Genomic DNA, 22,456 nt, shown 5'->3' on the forward strand with positions numbered 1-22,456 from the left:
TAGTTTTCTGTTCTTTTTGACAGATCAAGGGAAGGATAAGGATAAGGGGAAGGGTAAAGGCAATTGGATTACTCTCGATGTTTTGAACATACTTGGTCGTTTCATTGTCCAAGCCCCCACATCGACTTTCAAGAGTATTGCACAAGGTGAAACAAGTGCGGTAAGCATTCGCTTTGACTATTTACAGAATAACTTAACTTAAGTATTAAAATGTTCGGAACTATTCAGAGACGGGATTTCATTTTTTTTATTTTGCTTGCTAAATACCTGTAAGTTCCTTCCATCCTCTATGTATATTTTTCATCTGTTTTTGCAATTTTTACATTTTGACATTTCTGCTCCTAAGCTGCAGTGAATCCAAATTTTCTTGTTTTAGAAGGAGCAAACATTTTCCACTGATGCAATTGCTGCCAGTAATGCACATTAGAGGAGGGCAGGGGTGGAGAAAGGAAGGGAAAAGAGTGGAGGAAGACGCAATGCACTGGTGTTCAGGAATAGGATGGGTTTTAAGAGGAGAGGGCAAGGCCGAGAAAGAGATGGATGAAGTTTGAAGAATGAAATGAGCAAGGAAGGATAAAAACATCCCCTCCCCTAAAAGAAGACATGAGGAGGAAAAGAAGAATACTTTTCGGGAATTAGTAAGGGAAATAGGTTCTCATAGCACATCTTTGAAGCTCTATGCAGAGGAGAGGATTTGAATGAGTAAGAGTCTCTCTGCAGTGATTGGATATCAGGCTGATCAGGCAGGTTTGAGGAAGCAGAGTATGTGATCCGGATCAACACTGTCCTACCCCACAAATCTGAACTGAAGTCCAACTAAATTGAATGTATTTTTGGAGCCTTGGTGCAACTTATTGGCAAAAAATTGACATGATTGCCAATAGAAGAAGACAAGAGGTTGTATGGGAAGGTAGTAGTTGCCAAAATTGGAAGAGTACTGACTGAATAACCTCCAAAGAGGTGCTGGTTTGCGTCAGCTTAGAAATTGTGCTCGAGGATGAGATCAAGGTGTATATGCAAAGGAAAACACACAATTCATGGAGAGAAGTTAGGCTACATGAAAAGATGTTTGGATGACCTGTGGAAGTAGGGAAATGTCTGAAATGCTGCTCAGAAGGAATGAAGTGTGCATGAAGTTGTCCTTTTATGCAAGTACCATACCAACAACAGTTGTGTTCCATATATCAGTCACAAAAAAGTCTCCACTCATTCCCAGCACAAATTACTAGGAAAGATTGTTTTTTGTTTTTCTACCATTTACTTTTCAATTTTTTTTTGAGCCTACGAATGCTTGAATTGGATAAAACTCAACTTCTATCATATTCTGCATGTACATGAGATATCTGCATTTGCCGCTGCTGAACTATTGAAAGCATGGCAATGGTTAAACAAACCTCAAGATCCAGCCACTCGTAGCTTGCTTGATTTTCCTCCTGAGGAATAAGTAATTGAAACAAATCTAACCTGGACAATTAATTTCACATCATATCACAACAATAAAATAAACTTCTATGTACTTCTTCAACCATATGTGTTATCAGATTGTCTAAGCATTGAAATATTTGACTCTTTACAGATATGTCAGCTTTTCAACTTTTCATCCGACCTTTTAGACAAGCTCTTTGATCTTACACCAGTACAAGCTCGCATTCTTTTCAAAGGACTCAAAGCATGCAACATTAACATCAGTGAAGACACAGTAATTGCCAAGTAAGAATATCGTTCAATTTTCAAAGTATAACTTTAGCAGACTGCAGACTTTTTAACTTTTACCTGCCCGGGGCATTTAACTAGGCATAGACTATGAAAAACTCTTTGTTACAGATGATACCAGCACACACTAAGATTGTGTGATAGATTTATTCCGACCTCACTGCTATATGACCTGATCATGACAGGAAAGGTCCACGTATTTCACTATTTCTTCTCTTACAACTACGCTTGTTGCTTTACATGAAGACACTACCTCAAATAGCAATAAAATATCCATCTGTGTTAGATATTGAAGTCAGGTATCAAATATAGAATATTATCAAAAGAATGTGAATTTAAATGGTAATAGTTATATGCTAAGCCTGAGAATTAATCTCATAACATCTCTTTCATAACACATCAACATACCATATACCCTAGCAGTCAGCATAATGGGTTCAGGCATGAGCTGAGACAGAGAATGAAACTGGCTTTTGCCCGAAGTTACACTTCCATGTCCAGATTATGATCCCTTTTGCCACAGAGAAACCAGTTTCAGAATTGTTGAACATGGATGAACCACAAAACTTCAACGGAAATGCACTCTCTGAGAAACTCACACTCCAATACCTTTGCTATGAGAGTTCACTGCATTTACTTAAGAACATTCCTCAATTATTTATATTAATACAATAATTAATTTGGAATGAAATGGGCTTTGGTGCATTTGGAAAACTGCTGTTGATGCTGATTTAATTGCTGCCTTGAGATTTTTTTTGTCTAAGTCTAAATCAAATCAGATTGTAACCCCAATATATTTTTATTTCTTCATCTGCAGACTTGGTCAACTAGCATGCTTCTACCCTGTCAATCAAGTGAATTCATTTAATCACAGAGCAGTAATGACTTTGCAGAACAAACTGCTCAACTGCACAAGGAAGATAAAGGAGGTGATGCCCTATTTATGATATGTTGAGTGCCTGGTAGTGAATAAGATATCACCTTGAATATAGCTCATAAACTTGAATATAGTTTATGTTTCATTTCAAAACCTAATCAGATTTTATATTTCTGTCAAAGGACACATGATGTATTTCTTGCGTGTGTTTCTACAGATCTATCGGAAGATTGTGGAGAATGTTACTGTCAATCAATTGACTGCTGGGCTAATAAGAGAACTGGGATCTGCAGTGGTTGGACTGAAAGTCAGTCAAGTGTCCAATATCTCCAAGGATGCCATTGCTGGTGCACTTAGTGAACTGAAGGATATCAAGGGGTGGTCCAAAGGTCAAATCAAGGTCCTTGTCAAAAAGTACAAAGAATCTAAAAATGTGAGTATGTCATTAAATTTACACCTTTACTGTCTATGTAATTCAACCATTACTCTGGAACATAATGAATAGGAGCAGAGACTATCGGCCCCTCAAGCCTCCTCTGGCATTCATTGTGGTTATTGCTGATCCAATCTTGGACAAACTACTACGTTTCCATGTTCTGTGCAACCCATTTGCTCCCTTAGATTTCAAGTACCTCTCAGTAGCCACCTGCATGAGCCCACCTCCATGGTTCTTTGAAGTAAAGAATTCCAAAAGGCCATGACCTTCTGAGAGACGTTCCTCTTCATTTCCAACTGAAATGGGGGGCTCCTAATTTCTGAAATTGTACCCCCTGCATTGCAATACTGTACAAGAGAAACATCCCATCAACACCACCTTGTTAAATCTCTTCAGAATAGAAAATGTTTCCATCAGATCGCATCCCTTTCTTCTATATTCCAGTGAATTTAGACTCAAGTTGTTCAGCCTTTCTTTGTTTGTCAAGCCTTTTATCTCAGAAATCAGCCTCATGTTTTTTTTCCTGCTGTGCTTCCAATGTAAGTAGATCCTTCCATAAAAATAGTAACAAACCTGTACACAATAATTCAGGAGTGCTATGTAATCAAAATTTCCCAATTTTTGAAATCCATATCACTTGCAATAAACACTAATTAATTAACCTTTAGTGTTTGGAGCAACTTGCATCACACTTATGGTTTTCCATTCCTGTTGGACAGCATCCACAATCCTGCAACCACTTCCTTAAAGTCCTAGAATATCAATGATCAGGTCCACGATACCTAACGGCTTTATTCCCATCTATTGTAGTTCTTTACCTCAAGTGAAACACTGCTTTAAGTTCCTCCCTTCCTTTTGTTCCTTGATTATCATTTGCTGGTTTGTAAAGATTGCCCAATCTTTCAGCCAATAACTAATTCAGATTTCCAGCATCTGCAGAATTTTTTTTGTTTATATTTAACAAGCTAGCTCGGATGAACTTAAAATTTCAAGAAAGCTAAATATGAGCACTTATCAGCTACCCTTTTGCCAACATTATTTTTAGACTTCTGATGTCTCTATTTCTGAGTAATAAGCTGGTTGGACCAGCTTGCTGCTTTTTGGCGATCCACTGTTGAATTACTCCTGCAGACCTTGCCTACCTCACCAAAACTCCTTCTGTAATCCAAGATGTTGGTGAGATATATTGTGCTCAGTTCTGCGATATGAAAGATTAAGCTGGAAAGAATACAGAGGAGATTTATGAGGATTTTGTTAAGACTCAGATGACTGAGAAATGAAAACAGATTGAGAAAGTTGTAATTTTATACATTGGAGCATAAAAGAATGATGCGTGCAAAAAATCATGAGGGGCATAGGAAAGGTAAATACAGAGTTTTTTCTCCCCCAGGTTTGTGAAATCAATAACTAGAGGATATAGGCTTAGAGTGTGAGGAGAGAGATTTAATGGGAACCCGAGGGGCAACTTTTCATCCAGAGGATGGTCCAGATATGGAATGAACTGCCAGAGGAATTGTTTGAGGGAGGAGCCTTGACACCATTTATAAGTACTTGTACAAGTACATGAATAGGAATAGATTAGAGATATATGGGCCAATTGAGGGAAAATAGGATTAGTTTAGCTGTAAATCTTTGCATGGGCCAAAGGACCTTCTTCTGTGCTGTATGACTCTGATTCAGTAAACCTAACCCCAAGGACTGGATATGACAAATTTCCCTCATTGGGGTAAGATGAAACTGAAAAGTCTGAAAACTATATTAATCAAAATTTGATATTTTGACTTCTTTTTCATATGTAATTTGAGTAAAAGATCTGTATAAATGCAATAATAGGACTGAGATTCAACTCCAGACTGAACCATGAAACACTCCACAGAGTGGCTATATTATTCTGCTTCTAAAATTCATTGGAAATTCAAAAACAAAGCATTTCAGAGGCTGAGCACAATGCATTGTATGACACTGTATGACATTGTATCACAAACCTGGATATGACGTGTATACTGTTATCAATAGGTTTATAACAACATTTGATTTTCTTTCTGGCAGAGTTGCATAATTTAGGAAATTCCTTGGTGAATGCTGATTATGACTGTCATTGTTTTGGACTGAAGGAGTATAGTGTAGAACAGGGGTGGGCAAACTTTTCGACTTGTGGGCCACAAAGGGTTCTAAAATTTGACAGGGGGGCCGGACCAGGAGCAGATGGACGGAATGTTTTGGTAATACACCTCATAAGAGAAAATAAAATATCATGGGATATATAGAAAACATGTGCTTTAATTTCAATTGAAAATGAACTAATGCATTACAACAAAATATCTGTCTTTGAAGTCCCATGGTATTTAGCTATTTATTGAAATGACTTTTAAAACACGGAAAATTAAATGAATAAAATACAGCTTTTTTAATAGTAACAGTTATTATTTTAAAGCACTGAAAATTCTGTTATCCTTCAAGATATTATCATCATCACTCTCCTCCTGACTGTCTTTATTTCAAAAACGGTAGGAGATGCAGGTCTACTTGACCTGCTCCTTCTTATTCAATTGTCCCCGATGCCAAAACTCAACAACGACCCGCACAATGACAGAACAGTGAGAGCCTGCCAATATGCGGAGCTCTGTGCTCGCAAATCCCCGCAGGCTATCTCCCTTAGCCGGAACGCTGGCTAATTGTGAGCCGGTTCGGATGTGCCAGGAAATGGGTCGCCACAAGTTCACAAAGTAAAGCGCAAATGTGGAGTAATACGCTGCACCTCAACAAAGGTCAATGTATATAGAGTGCGTCATCTATTGGGAAGACGCCAGAATTGTGGGGAAAAAACGTTAACAAGGTTTATTAATATAATTTCATCAAGTTCTGCGGGCCGGTTTAAAAAGCTTAGCGGGCCGCATATGGCCCGCGGGCCGTAGTTTGCCCATGCCTGGTGTAGAAGATGGAAATGGAAATTGAACCAGTAAATACTGAGCAGATCAAACTGACTCCTAAGTTACAAAATAACCACTCTTCAAATCTACTTCATTGAATCCAGTGAGCTTTTGGCCATCTTGAGGCTATGAAATACATCCTCTAGATAGAACTTTTCCTTTCCTCAGTAAACTACCACAACAGAAACAACCAGTCATCATACAGATCACACAGCCTGTTACACACATTAAATACTGGAAGAACTCAGCAGGTCAGGCATCATCTATGGAGAGGAATGGACAGTTGACATTTTGGACTGAGATCCTTCATCAGGACTGTAATTGTACACAGTCTGCAATTGTATTAAGTCTCCCTTCAATCATTTTAAACAGTCAAATTAAACCGGCAAGATTGGAAAAGTCAAAAGAAATTAACGAGAGTGGCAGTGTTAACCTGTTGCATTTCATGTGAGCAAGTGAACAAGTCTACGAAAGAGCTTTCAGATACTCTAAAAGAAATACATCCGAAAAGAAATATGATATCAGATTTTTCACAGGATGCCACATTGCCTTTAATATAATTCCATACAAAATGCAGTGTGTGATAGAAAGAGATGTCTGCAAAACATTGCAAAGATGGAAATCAGTAACTTAAATAGTTTCATTCTGGATTCCTTGTGAATAATTCATACCATTGCTGTTGCAGTGTGTAACATTGTTATTTTTACTGAGCTTGAGCAATGTATCAAAAACAAATGTTTTTGCTTCTGCAGGTCACAGCTAACGAGTTGAAAAAACTGGGTCTTCTTGTGTCTGGTCTTGATGCAAAGACATTTAGCGCGTTCAACGGCCAGGATCTCCTGGATGCTTTCTCTCAAAAGGATGTGGCAAAGTCTCCAAATGGCATGTTGCCAGTGCAGAAGTCATCGATCGTGGAAGCGGCAAGTCATTTTATGGATTTTATAACTGAGGGACTGCTTCTCTTCGAGGTGTTCGATCCACAAAGCTGGAGATTGAACTTGTTAAGATTGATAATCCAAACTGATTAATTTGTAGCAAATGAGTTCATCTAATCAAATTAACTTGAACTTGCCTGTTATAATGAAAACCAATAGGCAATTTGTTTCTTTAAAGAAATATTCTTTTTTACTAGCATTCTACTTTGAAAAGACAAAGATGACTTTTCTGTCAGCCTTCAACCTTTCATTTACCATCTTACAACACTGAAACCTGCACCACAGCAGAGGACAATTTCTTCTGCCAAATATTCATTAGAATTATCCAAAACTAATCTCAGTCTCCTATACCCCATATTTTTATTGCTTCAAATAATTAAGTGTTTTCTCTTAAAGACCAAATATTCTTGGCTTATATTGCACCGAGGAGCTAATTCATTCCTCTCCACTCTGGATAAAGATACTTCTCTAACCAATTTCTCCTTAATTTAGTAGCAATATAAGCATGATCCAGCCTCCCTGCAGAAAATAAATAACCATTCAACTAACAATGTGAAATACTCATCTTAAAATATTTTATTAAGTCACCTTTCCCCCAATAAAAAGTCCCTATTTCTCAGGTTACTTCCTATGATGTCTGTTCCCAAGCTCTAACATTGGCACTTGAAATAAATCCACACTCAAAGCTGTTCACAATGGGTAAGATTATGGTCTGGCTGACCCACAACTGCATGTGCACATCCCCTGCAATTTTCCCAAGGCTACACTTTTTGAGACCCTTGTGGGTCTAATTATCCAGAAGGTTTGGCTGCAGTAGCCACCCCGTGTGATAAAGTGACAAGACTTCATGCAGAACCTCCTGGCTGCCTTGATTTCCTCCAGTCAGTTGCTGTCAAAGGCCTTTGAACAGCAGTTAAATGTATCTAAAGATCAGATACCTTCCATTGAAAAATATTTAAACATTTAGAAGTAACAATAAAAGTTAAAATGCTGTTAAATGCCCCAGATTTATTGCAAATATGAAGATCAAGTAGATTAAAATAAATAAACCCCTTATCAACACCAATATTTTCAATATAAATTGGCATCTGCTTTCAAATGAATGGTTTGTGTTACCTGGTGGTTGTGAAGCAAAGAGACCAGACGCACCCAAGTTCTTGACTCAGCACTTGGTGGCTGCAATGCGCAGGCACAGAAATCAGAAACAAACTGATTTCCAATTGATTGCAGTTACCAATGCTTTTCTCTGGAACTGATGGCTAATGGTCAGTAACATCTGGACCAGTTCTTTGGCAACCTGACCATTGCTGGGTCCAGATACAGTGTCTTAACGCAAGACATCAACCATCCCTTTGACTTCGCAGATGCTGCTTAATCTGCTAAATTCCTCTTGTAGTTTTGTCAGCCTCTTATTTGGCCAGTTCACCAACTCTATTTTTGCAAGTTATTTTGCAGCTCTTCTTATTCTTTAATAAATATTCTACTTCTGCATTATCAGTAACTTTTAAGACTGTACAATATTGCTAACTTCATAATATGCTTACATTCTGAGAACAGAACTGACCCTTGCAGTGACCAGTCAAAAATATTAATTCCAAATGTGTCAGATGAACACACATTTGCACCAATGTTAAGTTTTCTGTCCTTTAATCAACAATTTTCTCTCAAAGTCACATATCTCTTCTATCACCCACTTAAATTTTCCCAACAAGTGCTTTGCTCTGGAAATTAATGTTCATCCAAAATTAGGTAAGGTATTGTGGCAATAAAGAACTGCTTCCGTGAACCTGATGAACAAGAGAAACAAGCAAATTATAGCCTCCTGTGCCACCTGGACTCAAGCAGTACATCTATTCACTCATTGCTACTTGAAACATATATACTTTATCTTTTGGGCAAATAGTCCATATATGGTTGACTAGTTTCTCATGGGAACATAAACTGATGGAACATATTTTAATTTTACAGATCTTGGGCTCAGTGAATATTGATTCAGTTCTGCAATCGCTTCCTGACTTACTGGTGTCGAAGATTCCAGTTGAAAAATTGAATAAGGCTCAGAATATTAATATTGACTTCTTGAGCCAAGATAAACCTTGGAACCTGGGTCAGGTAAGAGAATGCAAAAGATGGGAAAATGCACCAAAGTGAATGGGATATTAACTCAAAATTAATATGCAACCTAGATGAAATGCTGACTTTAAAGAGCTACCTAAACTTCCCAAAGGTCCATTTAGAGATTTAGAATTTGTGCCTCCCAGTACACAAGGGCAGGGTAGTCATTTGGGAAAGATGTCCATCTTTTGTACTTCAACTTTCAAATGATATATTTTCAATGTCCTTCAATTATAGTTTGCAATCAATTTACTACTGTGAATAAAAATAAAAGTGTTCCATAGAGACACAGGAGACTGCAGATGGTGTAATCTGGAGCAACATGAAGCTGTAGTAGGAACTCAATGGTCAAACAGCATCTGTGAAGGTAAAAGAATGAATGATATTTCAGGTCGATATCCTGTATCAGAATGGTCATGATGTAGTGTCTTCACCTGAAACGTTGACCATCCCTTTGCCTCCACAGATACAGCCTGACCTGCTGAGCTCCTCCAGCAGTTTGTCTGTGTGTTTCATTTGACAGTTTTACACAATTGCCGTGTTATTCTGGATGATGCCCAGAGGAATACTTTCTTTGATTATGTTAAGGTCGAGGATTTCAGTGATTGTTTTCATTATTGAACTGAAATGATTTTTCTTTGATTCTTCTGAAGTTAGTTTACCTCTTTCTGCTCTTTTTTAGTCTGTTGCTCTAATTAATCGGGTTAAAAGCCAACTCAAGAAACCTGAAGATATAAGGTAAGCCAAAAAATTTGACATTGAGATTTAGTATTTTGACAGAAATTGTTCAAAGAATCATTAGTTTTTAAGGCTTACGACATTTGGTAACTTTTTTTCATTTTACAGTTGATTAGTCATATTTGCTTTAAGAAAACAACATTCATACAAACTCAAAGTATAAAACTGAACAATATATTTCCATTTTAATTAAGATATTTTAAATAGGGTGAATTACTATATTGTTTATTCTCTTCTACTATATGTGCTTAGCAGAGTGTCTGAAATAATAACGTAATGACTGATCAGGGAATATCAGAGCCTAAAAATATATATTTAATTCGAATTTTCCAAAGTAAACCTTGAATACTCTATGCAACCACAAGACTACTGGGACAAGGTAACAGTTCAAAATTGCCACTGAAATATAGCACCTTAACCATGGCAGCATTCCCCCAGTCTTACACATGCTTATTTACATTGATTGTGATTTCAAACATCAGGCAGACAGCTTAACCTCACAATCTTCATTATTGGAGATGAGATAGGTACCAGCTGAATCAAGTTTATAAATGAAAACACTTTCTTGTACTGATTGATAGTTGGAGGTCAGTGTTGCCTCTAATTTAAATATATATTGACAGGTTCCTTTTTAAATGCAGTGGATAAGTTTCTGTAGTGAATAACACTGATAAGCATAATTATAATCCTAAATTTCAATGTGGCATTAGGTGTATTTAAATGTGATTCCAAGAAATTTGAAATAAGTGTTTGCAAGAACTTCTTGGCAAAAATGAAATACTTAGTATGCCAAATAGATACAATTTCATCGCATAAAATTATGTATTCAGAAACTGTCTTGTCCCACTTGAGGCACGTTAGTTAAGTAACTGGGCTGTTCAAGAACCTGGCACTGGGAAATTCAGAAGTACATAAGTGAACAGGTTTTGCAACATCATAGACTTTCCTTTGAATGCTCTTCCATTACTGATCAAAAAGGACATAAATTAAATGCTAGAACTTATGCCAGGTCTAGGGGTTAATGGAGGAATGACAAACCTGGGACAGGGATCAGGTCACAGCAACTAACAATTGATGGGTAGCAATGTCAGTCAGCAGTGGTGAGCAGAGGTTAATGATAAGAGTTGGGTGTAGTGTTACTTTGATAATAGCTGAGAGAAGTGAGCTCAGAAGCTAGGTGTTGTAAATGGTGTTATATGAGTTATAACAGTAATAAGTAGTCAATGTTAATTAAGATGAGAGTGTCTGCAGATATGGGGAGATAATTTTGGTCATGTGATATTGCCAATCATGAGATGAGGGCAATGGGGAACAGTGAATCAGGTGAATTGATCAGAGCAAGATAAATAAATTTAAAAGTAGTCCAATCAGCTCTCTATCTGTTCTGCAATTCAATAAAGCGTCTTTTACCATTCGTGCACGACCCCCATATCCCCTAATTCTGTTAACATCTAAACTCAATCAATATATTTTTCTTGAATTTTCTCAGTAATCAATCCTCCACAGTTTCCTTTGATAGAGAATTCATAAGATTCACCAACTCTGGATGAAGAAATTTCTTCTCATCAGTGTTCTGATGGGCCTGCCTCTTATTCTGAGACTGTCCTAGATATCCCAGCTAGGGGAAATATCATTCATATATCTATCCTATCAAGTACCATAACAACCTGTAATCCAGATTCAACATGGTTAACTGTTGCTGCACTCCCTCAATTACAAACATGTCATTCCTTGGCTCGGAATTCCATATCTGTACACAATATCCCAGATGCATCCCCAACAGTACCATATTTAACTAGAGCAATATGTCTTTACTCTTGTACTCAATTCTTCCTAAAATAAAAGCTAACATTTGCCAAACCAATAGATTGCTTTATTGATATGTTACTTCTCAATGATTCATGTACAAGGACACTCGGGCATCTCTGAATTCCAACAGCATCTTATCTTAAATTCTAAGTTTCTATTTTTTTCTACCAATTTAGATTACCTCACATTTCCCACCTGAAAGTCCATCTGCCACATTCTTACCTGTTGACTGCGCTTGTCCCTGAAGCTTTTCGCAAACCATTTTGCCACTCAGCTGTATACCACCATGACCATACCTGGAAGTATTACATTTGATCTCCTCATCCAAAGCATCAGAAGGGATTTTGAACAGTAGAGGCTGGGGCCCTAGTGACAATCCCTGTTGTACCTCACAATCGCAGCCTCCTCAAACATCTATTCCTAGCCTTGGTGTCCTGTCCATTAACCATTCAATGATGCATCTTGTATTTTAGCCCAAATATCATTACCCTCTAATTTTGTTTAATTATCTCCTGTGAGGCATCTTATCAAAGACCTTCTGAACATCCAAATACAATATAAACTTGTAGTCACTATCTAGACCTCAAATTCCAATGGATACATTTAACATGACCCCCTCCCACATTTTACAAGTCGCTGTTGACTCTATCAAAACATCCTGTTACTATTTTCTAAGAGCTTGTTATCTTTGCCTCAATATTAGTTTCTGGTGCTTGTGTTGTTCTGATCAGGTGCAGTGCAGGGTGGTTGAGAGTTGCAAGCTTGTGGGAAGACTGATGACTCTCAGGGTCTAGGCGGAAGGTGGGTGCCTCAAAGAACATTTGAGAGCTACGTGCCTAACGCGGCTTGAGTTCCCAGTGGCAACCTTGTATCTGTTCTTCCCATTAATTGCATAGAACTACGCCCAACAAACGCCATAAAAGATCTTTCTTTCGTGGTTAGCCTGGGAAGGTGAGGATCACACATGCAGCACTAAAGTCTCATCTCACATGGGTTTCATCTAGGTACTCCGGTTTCCTTGTATATCCCAAGATGCACAAGTTGATCGGTTGATCGGCTGCTGTAAATTGTCCCTGGTGTGTGGCTGAGTGGCAGTGACACTGAGCAACTTCGGCAGCATGAACGAATTAGGCTGAAGAGCTTGCGTTCATGTTGCATGACTGTATGACTAATCTGGGGGAAGCTGATGATAATGAGAGAATTTTAAAATATGAATAAGGTAGGACTCGTGGTTCAAAGGTTCATTTAATATCAGAGAATGTATATAGTATACAGACTGAGATTCATACTCGTCACAGACATCCATAGAACAAGAAAACCCATAGAATGAACAATAGAAACATAGGTAAAAAATAGGAGTTTAATGTTTGGTACTCACTAAGTGAGCTGAAAGGCTTGTTTTTTTTTTGCTGTATCATTTCAAGACACCTCCAGGGCTCTTGATGTTTGATGCATCAGACACAGAGACTTGGTCTTTATGGGACTTGCAAAAGGTTCAATTTTCATTTATGCTTTAATTATCATTGGAAATGGATGACATCAAAACCTGGCACGGTGTGATCCAATTTCTAGATATTGAGCTTCCAGTACTCATTATTGTTCTGATTAAATATATTTTTATCTTTCATGTGAAAGGAAACTGAAGGCTGCTGTCAAAGGAATTCCATGCGACCTCATTGACTCACTGAAAGCTGATGCAGTGAAGGCCCTAGCAAACAACCCCCATGTTTCCAGTAATCAGGTAATATTATTTCTATAATGTTGAATGAAGCTGCTTTTTGCAGCAGCCAGGTTCACATATTTAGTTTTATTGAATCTCCATCTTGGAACTGGCTATTCAGCTTGCTGTATGCTAGTCTTTATGATGACTTTACACCATATTTCCGAGGCCATGACACAGACAGACAGACAGAAGGAGGCCATATCATCCATCTAATGTTATTCCAGCTACAGAGCAATCCCATTCTCCACTAATTTCCCTTGTGAATTATTCTCTTCACATTCCCATCAACCTCCCCCAGATTCTCCGATTCAGCTGCACACACTTGGTGATTTACAGTGGTCAATTTACCAACTCACCCACACATTGTTGGGATATGGGAAGAGAGATTGTGTGAACTGCACCCAGGCAGCATCAGAGATCAGAACTGAACCCAGCTTCGAGAGGCGGCAGCTACGTCGCTGTGCTTTTTTTTTTGGAAACTGATCTCCTTCTCAGCCTCTTTGAACCACACTTTAACCCAGTTTTCCCACACAATGTCAGCTGCTGTATTGATTGTTGAATACTTTGCAGCATGTAAAACATCTCTGAGTCCTCTCCTGCTTTACTTTCACAATGCCACTGTAAGGGCAGCCCAGTGGCATAGCTAGTAGAATTGCTACCTCACAGTTCCAGGGATCAGGGTTCAATCCCAACCTTTGGTGGTTCAAAACACTGAGTTTACACATTTGCCCCTACATCATGTGGGCTTCATCCAGTATTCTTCCATGTCCCAAAGATGTGATGATAGGTTAATTGGCCACTGTAACCTGAACCTTGGGAGTAGGTTAATTTGAAAAAGGATCAAAAGAGAGCACGCAATCATGTGTCAGAGTGAATGTTGCAGTGGTAATAATAGAAGGGTATAGAACCTGGGAGGTGGAGAGAACCCAATGGCCAGAATTGGTTTCTTCAGTGTATTACAAGGACACTAACCTGCTCTGTTCAACAGTCAATCTGACTGAATAATCATCTTAAATTACTATTTTCTCACAGTACTCCTGATCTTTCCTATGGACACTGAGCCATGTTTTGGCATGCTGATGTTTGCTGGTCACTTGGACTCAATGGGTAGTTTCTGAGCACAAAAGTCGTCGTTTGCAATGCAGGATAGTTCAGGATAAGACATGGAATCTCAGGGATTGTAAAATACTTCCAAAAATTACAGATGAAAATAATTTTGTACATTTTATCCTTCTACGTGAAATTGACTTTTAATACCATATCAATTCAAGCTTTGATGTAACATAGCAGGCATTACCTTTATGTTGAACAAAAATCCTTAGTTTAAGATCCCAAAGCTTGATCTACAATATTTGAAAAGGTTATAATATTTTGAACAAATTTCTGTTGGTAAAGTTTCAAAATTTGTGATGTTACAAATCTTTTCGGCAATAATTATATTAGCAACACCTTTCTTGCATATTTTGACACCCCTTATGTAATTTACAGATTCGATGTTCTGCTCGCAACTTCTTTGCAGCCAAGAAGGTCAATTACTTCAGCACCCTCACAGAGGAAGATATTAATGAGTTCCTGGCTTCATACTTGACTTTTGAGCCGTAAGTAATCGTGCATACTTCCCACAACTTCACCTTTCTTGTCAAATAAATAGAGAAGCAATAAGATTCTTGACTTCCCATTTTTGTGGTTTGACTAACCTGACTTAAGGATTCCACCTCTTGATAGAAAACAATAATTTCTTGCATCTTAACTTCTAGTTGAAGGTCTAAAGTACATAGACACTTACAAAACTGATTGGATCACATCTTTTTCCTTTCCATTGCTATTGTTCCATCAAATAAGTCACCTGCTGCTTAGGCTTCTTTTCCATGGTAGTGTAGTAGTTAGAGCAACACTATTATAGCTCGGGGCGTCAGAGTTCGTAGTTCAATCCCAGTGTCCTCCAAAAGGAGTTTCTGTACATCCTACCCATGGAATGCATGGGTAATTTGTGTAACATCACAAATTTTTTTCTTGGTCGTTGAAACCTTTCGAATGTTGAAAGGCTAGACAGACTAGATGTGGAAAGGATGTTTTCCATGGTCGGGGAGTCTAGGACAAGAGGGCACAGCTGGAGGAATGTCTATTTAAAATAGAGATGTGGAGAAATTTCTTTGGCCAGAGGGTGGTGAATTTGTGGAATTTATTACCACAGGCAGCTGAGGAGGCCAGGTCTCTGGGTATATTTAAGGCAGAGATTCATCGGTTCTTGATTGGACAAAGGTCACGGGGAGGAGACTGGGAAGTGGGGCCAAAGAAGGGAGAAAAGGATTGGCCATGATTGAATAGTGAAGCAGACTCAGTGGCCAGATGGTCTAATTCTGCTCCTATGTCTTATGGTTTTTTTAAATAAAAATAAATAAAATATCCTGATCCAACAGAAGACCCTCACAATAAAGCCAAAGAAAATTTGTTAGGTTAATTCCTGAGTTAAAGGAGTTGATGAATGGGGAGACACCGAGCAGAATAATCCTGTACTTAATGGAATTTAGATGAAGGAGAGGCATTGTAACAGGTAAGGTTCTGAGAGAGATTGATGGAATGTATGCTGAGAGAAATACAAGCAGAAAATACTTGAAGCAGTCAGCAGATCAGGCAGCATCTGTGAAAAGACAAACAGAGCTTATCATTCAGTTCGAATACCTTTTGTTAAATTGGGGAAAAGAGAAAAACAAATAGCTTGTCCAGGTAGACCCATTGTTTCTGCTTGTTCCTGCCCCACTGAATTTGTATCTGAATAGCCAGCAAAACCAATTAGTTTTACCTTGCTGTAAGGGTTGGACAAATAGAATTTCTCTCATACAGCGAGGGCAGGGTTGCTGTGGGATATGTTTTGAGGTCAGCAGGTCAGTGCGCAGATAGAGAGAAAGGAAATGAACCAACACTATGAAATGAGGGTAGTTAGAGATTGAGAATATAAACAAAACAATATAAACTTTGTGAAATGCAGAGCTATAGGGCATTCCCTTTGGGTCAGATTGTGCTCAAGGAAAATGGTAAAAATATGAAATATCAGAGATAATTGACTCCAGAATATATGACCAGTTCTAATGAAGACAGAGATAGCAAGTTACCATAAAACCATAAGACATTGGAACAGAACTGGGCCATTTGGCTTATCAAATCTGCTCCACAATTCCATCATGGCTGATTTATTACCCCTCTTAACCTCAATATTCTGCTCTCTCCCCATAAACTTTGACATCCTGACTAATCAAGAACCTATCACCCTTTGCTTTAAAAATATTCAATGACTAGCCAAAGAAATTGCTTCTCATCTCTGTTCTAAATGAATGTCCCTTTATTTTGAGGTTGTGCCTTCTGTTCCTAGACATTTCACAACATATGAAAAGTCCTCTCTACATCCAGTCTGTCTGGGTCTTTCAATATTCAATAGGCTTCATTGAGACCCCTCCCTCATTCTGCTAAACTCCAGTGAGTACAGGTCCAGAGTCATCAAACACTCTTTATACATTAACCCTTCCATTCCTGGAATCATTCTTGTGAACCTCCTCTGGACCCTCTCCAGCGCCAGCACAACACGGGGCCCATAACTGCTCACAGTGCACCAAGCGCGGTCTGACCAATGCCTTAATAGTCCTCAGCATTACATTCTTGCTCTTATGTTCCAGCCCTCTCAAAAGGAATGCTCCCGTTGCATTTGCCTCCTTATCACTGATTCAACCTGCAAGTTAACCTTTAGGGAATTCTGCACGAGAACTTCCAAGCCCCTTTGCACCTCTGATTTTTGAATTATCTCCCCAATTATAAAATAGTCTATGCCGTTATTCTTTCTACCAAAGTGCATGACCGTACACTTCCCTACACTATATTCCATCTGCTACTTCTTTGTCCATTCTCCTAATCTGTCTGGGTCCTTCTGCAGGCTCCCTGCTTCCTCAACATTAACTGCCCCTCCACCTATCTTCGTACCATCCGCAAACTTTGCAACAAAGCCATCATTTTCATTATCCCAATCATTGACTATAATGTGAAAAGAAGCAGTCACAATACAGACCCCTGCGGAACATCACTATTTACCAGCAGCTAACTAGCAAAGGCCTCCTTTATTCCCCCTCTTTACCCCCTGCCATTTAACCGATCATTTATCCATGCTAGTATCTTTCCAGTAATACAATGGGCTCTTATCTTGTTAAGCAGCCTCAGGTGTGGCATCTTGTCAAAGGCCTTCTGAAAATCCAAGTTAACAATATCCAATTACTCACCTTTGTCCATCCCGCTTGTTATTTCCTCAAAGAATTCCAACAGATTTGTCAGGCAAGATTTCCCTTAAAGTAAACTGTGCTGACTTTGGCCTATTTTATTATGTGCCTCCAAGTATTCCGAAACCACATCCTTAACAGTTGGCCCCCACATCTTCCCAACCACAGAGGTCTGGCTAACTGGCTGGTAAATTTCCTTTCTTCTGCCTCCCTCCCTTCTTAAAGAGTGGAGTGACATTTGCAATTTCCCAGTCCTCTGGAACCATTCCCAAATCTAGTGATTCTTAAAAAGATCATAACCTATGTCTCCACATTCTCTTCAGCCACCTCTTTGAGAACCCTGCAGTAGGGTCCATCTGGCCCAATTGACTCATCTACCTCCAAACTTTTCAGCTTACCAATCACTTTCTCCTCAGCAATAGCAACTATGTTCACTTCTGCACCCCGACACTCTCAAGCATTCTGGCAGACTGCTTGTGTCTTCCGCAGTGAAGGCTAACGCAAAATACTTACTAAGTTCACCCACCATTTCTTTGTCACTTGAAGTGATAGAAGTTAGTATTGAATTTGAACAGAGAAAGCAAAAGGTGATGTATTGTCCCTCAAGTTTATGCTGGGTTTTGTTGTAATAGTGCAGGAGGCATTATCCTCTCTGAGGATCATCACTTTGTCATGGTGGAGAGGCTGGTGAGTGCCTTAGAGCTGTCTGGAGTTTTGCCATCTGGCACTTAGTTCCTGGTCAAGTGGAAAGTCCCAGACAAATTGGAATCCAACTAGGACCTCAACGGCGGAGCTGTTGGAAGATGATGACACATCTCAACAGCAGTGAAGGTGGAGGAAGGCTGCAGCAGTGAAAGGTCCCCAGTCCTCTTGCACTCCATGCCACGGGACCCTGACCCCAATTTGTCAAGGTCCGTGTAGAGGCTACTTGTGCATCAGCCTTCCCCTGTTAAATAAAGTCACATACAGGTATTTTCTGGTAAGGGAATCCACCCCAACCTCCAGGATTATGCAATGGAGTGATCAGCAGGTGGTGGAGGAGGCAGGCCCACAGTACATCAGAATATGTTAGTCTTGGATCAGCCATCTGAAGATCCACTAAGAGACAACCCCTTCGCCAAGCATCCTACTCGACTCAAGTGATTGCACTATTAAAAACACAAAATGCTGGCAGAACTCAACAGGCCAGACAGCATCTATGGGAGGAGGTAGTGACGATGTTTCGGGCCGAAACCCTTCATCAGGAGTGAAGTAACATGGGATGGTCGAGGGGGGATAAGAAGTGGGGGGAGGGATGAAGTAGAGAGCTGGGAAGTGATAGGCTGGAGGGAAATGGGCCGGGGAAAGGTGGAGAATTATGGGAAATAAAAGAGAACGAAAGGTAGGGCTGGGGGGAGATTGTAGTGAGGGGGGGAAAGAGAGAGATATAGAACCAGACTAAAATTATAGATAGGGAAGGGGTAAGGGGGGGCAGGGGTATCAACGGAGGCTGATTCCAGCATCTGCAAATTCACTCATGTTGCCTTTGAATTCGCTACTGTGAAGCCTCTTCCAGTGATGCCTACACTGAAGAAGTTCAGATCTTCTCTCCGATGGGAGTACAGTGAGGGCCTCTCTCTCTGCTCCCAACCTTCTATTTCTTCGTTATTCTTTTTCAACTCACAGACCTCTGTTGATACCCCTGCCCCCTACCCCATCCCTATCTGATTTTATATCTCTCTCTTTTCCCCCTCACAACAATCTCCCCCCAGCCCTACCTTTCTTTCTCCTTTATCTCCCATAATTCTCCACCTTCCTCCCTCGCCCATTTCCCTCCAGCCTATCACTTCCCAGCTCTCTACTTTATCCCTCCCCCCACTTCTTATCCCCCCTCGACCATCCCATGTTACTTCACTCCTGATGAAGGGTTTCGGCCCGAAACATCGTCACTTCCTCCTCCCATAGATGCTGTCTAGCCTGCTGAGTTCTGCCAGCATTTTGTGTTTTTATTTATTTCCAGCATCTGCAGATTCACTTGTGTTGCCATTGATTGCACTATTACTTGTGCAGTAGGTTGCAGACAGCTAAATTACATTGAGAACGAGCTGGGAAACAAAATGGCCAGCAATCTGAGTCCCCGCTGCATCTTGAAAGCAGAGAATGGCCAATCAAAGCGATAGCCAGTTTGCATTTGATTTTATTTTCATTATAGAGGTGATTACATTGTGAGCCCCAAATGTACTACAATAAATTGGAACAAGTGCAAGTGAATCACCTCTTTGCTTGGGGGCACAGTTTTGGGAAGAAAAGAGTTTAAAGGACAGTTGTTATATCTTCTTTAGTTGCATGAAAAAATGTCATATGTCAGGGAATGGTTGGTGGCAATGGAAAGTGGAACAAAGAGTTGCAAAGGGAACGGTATAACAAAATAATGAAGGACAAAGGAATCTAATTGAATGTTGTGGAAACTATAGAGTATCAACCTTTGAATGTGGAGACTAGTGGGGTGGAAGGTGAAGTTAAGAGGAATCTTATCTTTGCTCTATCCAGGAGGAGAGGAAATAGATGAGACACAGTCAAGGGTTCTGCCATTATTGGTGTAGGGTATCCATGTTTTAGGAAGGCGGGAAACAATTCATTACCCTGAGGTGGAGATGCCATGATGCGGAATAGAGTGCGATGAACCATGTGGAGGTGAAAATAGGGTGGACTTTGACAGCAAAAGTGATGAAAAATTCTGTATGTGCAGGAGTCAACATTGATGCACCAGAAACGGTTGAGAGATACTGAAAAAATATTTAATTAAATGGGGGGGCATCTGTAACCAGGGGGCAAGTTTTCAGAATTGTCAGTCACCTCTTTCAGAAAAAGATGAAAAGGAATCTCTTCAACAGAGAATCTTGAATATTTGGAATTTTCTACCCTGGAGGACTGTAGAGGCAAAATCATTGAGTTTATTCAAAAGGGTGATTGATAGATATTTAAAATACAAGGGAGTCATAGCTTATGGTAAAATGGTGGAAGTGTAATGCGAAGGTTAAGATTAGGTCAGCTATGATCTTGTTCAATGGAAATGTTTAGAGTCTCAATGGTCTATTCCCATTGCTCTTTCTTACATATTTATGATGTCCTAACTTGATGAGAGAAAAGCATCATCTGCTATTCTCAAATTGAATAGGATGTACTACGTTTAGAAGAGCCTGAGGTGAATCAATTGATATTCATTGTCTCCATTTGAAAGGGGTTATGAGCGATGATTCCACAGACTGGTTAGTCTGGTTCATCACTATAATGTTTAAAGCCTTGATATTTTTTCAAACCTATGCAGATTAATTTTGTCTTTAAACATAACATTGCTGATTCCAAAATGTATCCTGGGATCAAAAGTTCTGAGATATATTGATGAGATAACTCAATATGTGACAAGCAACCAACAGCAAGTGTCCACCATGACACTGGAGAATCAGAGGCTGAAAGGTGACCTTGTATTTAACATTACAAGAAGCATACATAAGATAGAAAGCCAGAGGTTTTGGTTTTCAAATATTTCAAATATTTGAGGTTAAAGCTTTTAAGGACAGAAGAATGTTTAAAGGAGACTCATGAGGTCTTTTTTTTCCCACACTGAGCATGGCAGGTGCCATGGGAGTCGTGAAAGCAGATAAAATATCAGATGTTTAAGAGGCATTTGGACAGGCACATGAACAGTCAGGGAATTGGGGGACAAGTGCAGGCAGAAGTAATTAGATTGGATTGGCATAATAGTTGCACGGACATCAGTGTTCTAACAGCAAACACATGGAATTACCTGCCTGCTTATGATAATTAGACTGTGCCTTGAACAGAAAATAACTACAGCAAAATGTTAGGTGAGGTTTCAAACGAATTGTTGGCATTCATTTCCAGAAATAAAGATGTTTATCCTGAACCATGAATTGGTGGCTGCCAACGCCTTTGGTTCCTACAAGATGTAGCCTATAAAGTAATTAATGGCAGAGGAGGGGAAGTGAGGAAGTGAAGGCTCACTTTATGCCATGCCAGTTGTTTGCACGCCAGCTACAATAATTTTCAGCAGGGTCCAAGCTACACGAATGTGGCTGAATGCCCCTCACAGACTTTGCTTCATGGCCTGCACCACTGAGAGGACAGGAGGGAAGCAAGGAAAATTACCCGAGTCATTTTTTGTCAGATTTTTTTTTTTGTTCTTTTTCAGACCTATGTATGCTCACAGTAAAATCCCACCTCTAGTTTCTCGACTAAACCCTGAAAGAGCACATTGCATTTACCACTTCATATTCTCAACTTTCTGTGGCCTTTTCACATATGACTGACAAGTACTTGTATCAATAAGTATTTACATTTGATATTGTCCATCAGCCAGGAGACAGGATCAAGTTTTATTTCATCAGATTTGATGTCAAGTTTTGCAGTGGAAGACGAGAATTCTTTGCTTCGGCACCTGATTGACCACAAACACTACACATAATATGTACTTTGCTGAATATTTATACCCAATCAGGTGCAGGTTTAACATTTTACAAAAGGCATGAGGCCATTATGAAGATCAGGTTGCCTCACAGTCTGTGGGCTTTAATTTGGTTGCAATGTAACTAATTAACAAAGTGCAAGATTAATTTACAAAAAATATAAAAATTAAAACAAGCTACTCTCTTCCCAGATTGTATTATCAAATGTTGAATGCCAGTCTTGAGAGCCTCTGTGCATCTGAACATCAACATCTGCTTTTTTGGCTGCTATTCAAACCAATACAATTCACTGCACATCAATCAAAGAGATCAAAATCAGATAACAATATTACAGCAACATTCTTTTTCGTTCTATAAAATACATCATACAGATTTATTAATAGTAATACATAATAATGATTGACCACTATTTTAAAGCATGATATACAGCTCGCTCTATTGAAAACTCTCCT

General features: G+C 39.3%; 1 protein-coding gene across 7 annotated transcripts in view; it reads left to right on the forward strand.

Moving 5' to 3' along the window:
- The window catches only part of LOC132385266 (otoancorin-like), a 128,708-nt gene that overhangs the window by 61,096 nt on the left and 45,156 nt on the right, over positions 1 to 22,456 (forward strand). For all 7 annotated transcript variants that reach the window (XM_059957287.1, XM_059957288.1, XM_059957289.1 and 4 more), the window contains 9 exons: positions 24 to 160; positions 1,577 to 1,710; positions 2,531 to 2,642; positions 2,808 to 3,023; positions 6,709 to 6,876; positions 8,860 to 9,003; positions 9,689 to 9,744; positions 13,189 to 13,294; positions 14,765 to 14,874. In XM_059957287.1, the coding sequence (XP_059813270.1) occupies positions 24 to 160; positions 1,577 to 1,710; positions 2,531 to 2,642; positions 2,808 to 3,023; positions 6,709 to 6,876; positions 8,860 to 9,003; positions 9,689 to 9,744; positions 13,189 to 13,294; positions 14,765 to 14,874 (1,183 nt within the window). The remainder of the gene's footprint in view (positions 1 to 23; positions 161 to 1,576; positions 1,711 to 2,530; positions 2,643 to 2,807; positions 3,024 to 6,708; positions 6,877 to 8,859; positions 9,004 to 9,688; positions 9,745 to 13,188; positions 13,295 to 14,764; positions 14,875 to 22,456) is intronic.

The sequence above is a fragment of the Hypanus sabinus genome, chromosome X2, assembly GCF_030144855.1.
Source record: "Hypanus sabinus isolate sHypSab1 chromosome X2, sHypSab1.hap1, whole genome shotgun sequence".
Classification (NCBI taxonomy): domain Eukaryota; kingdom Metazoa; phylum Chordata; class Chondrichthyes; order Myliobatiformes; family Dasyatidae; genus Hypanus; species Hypanus sabinus.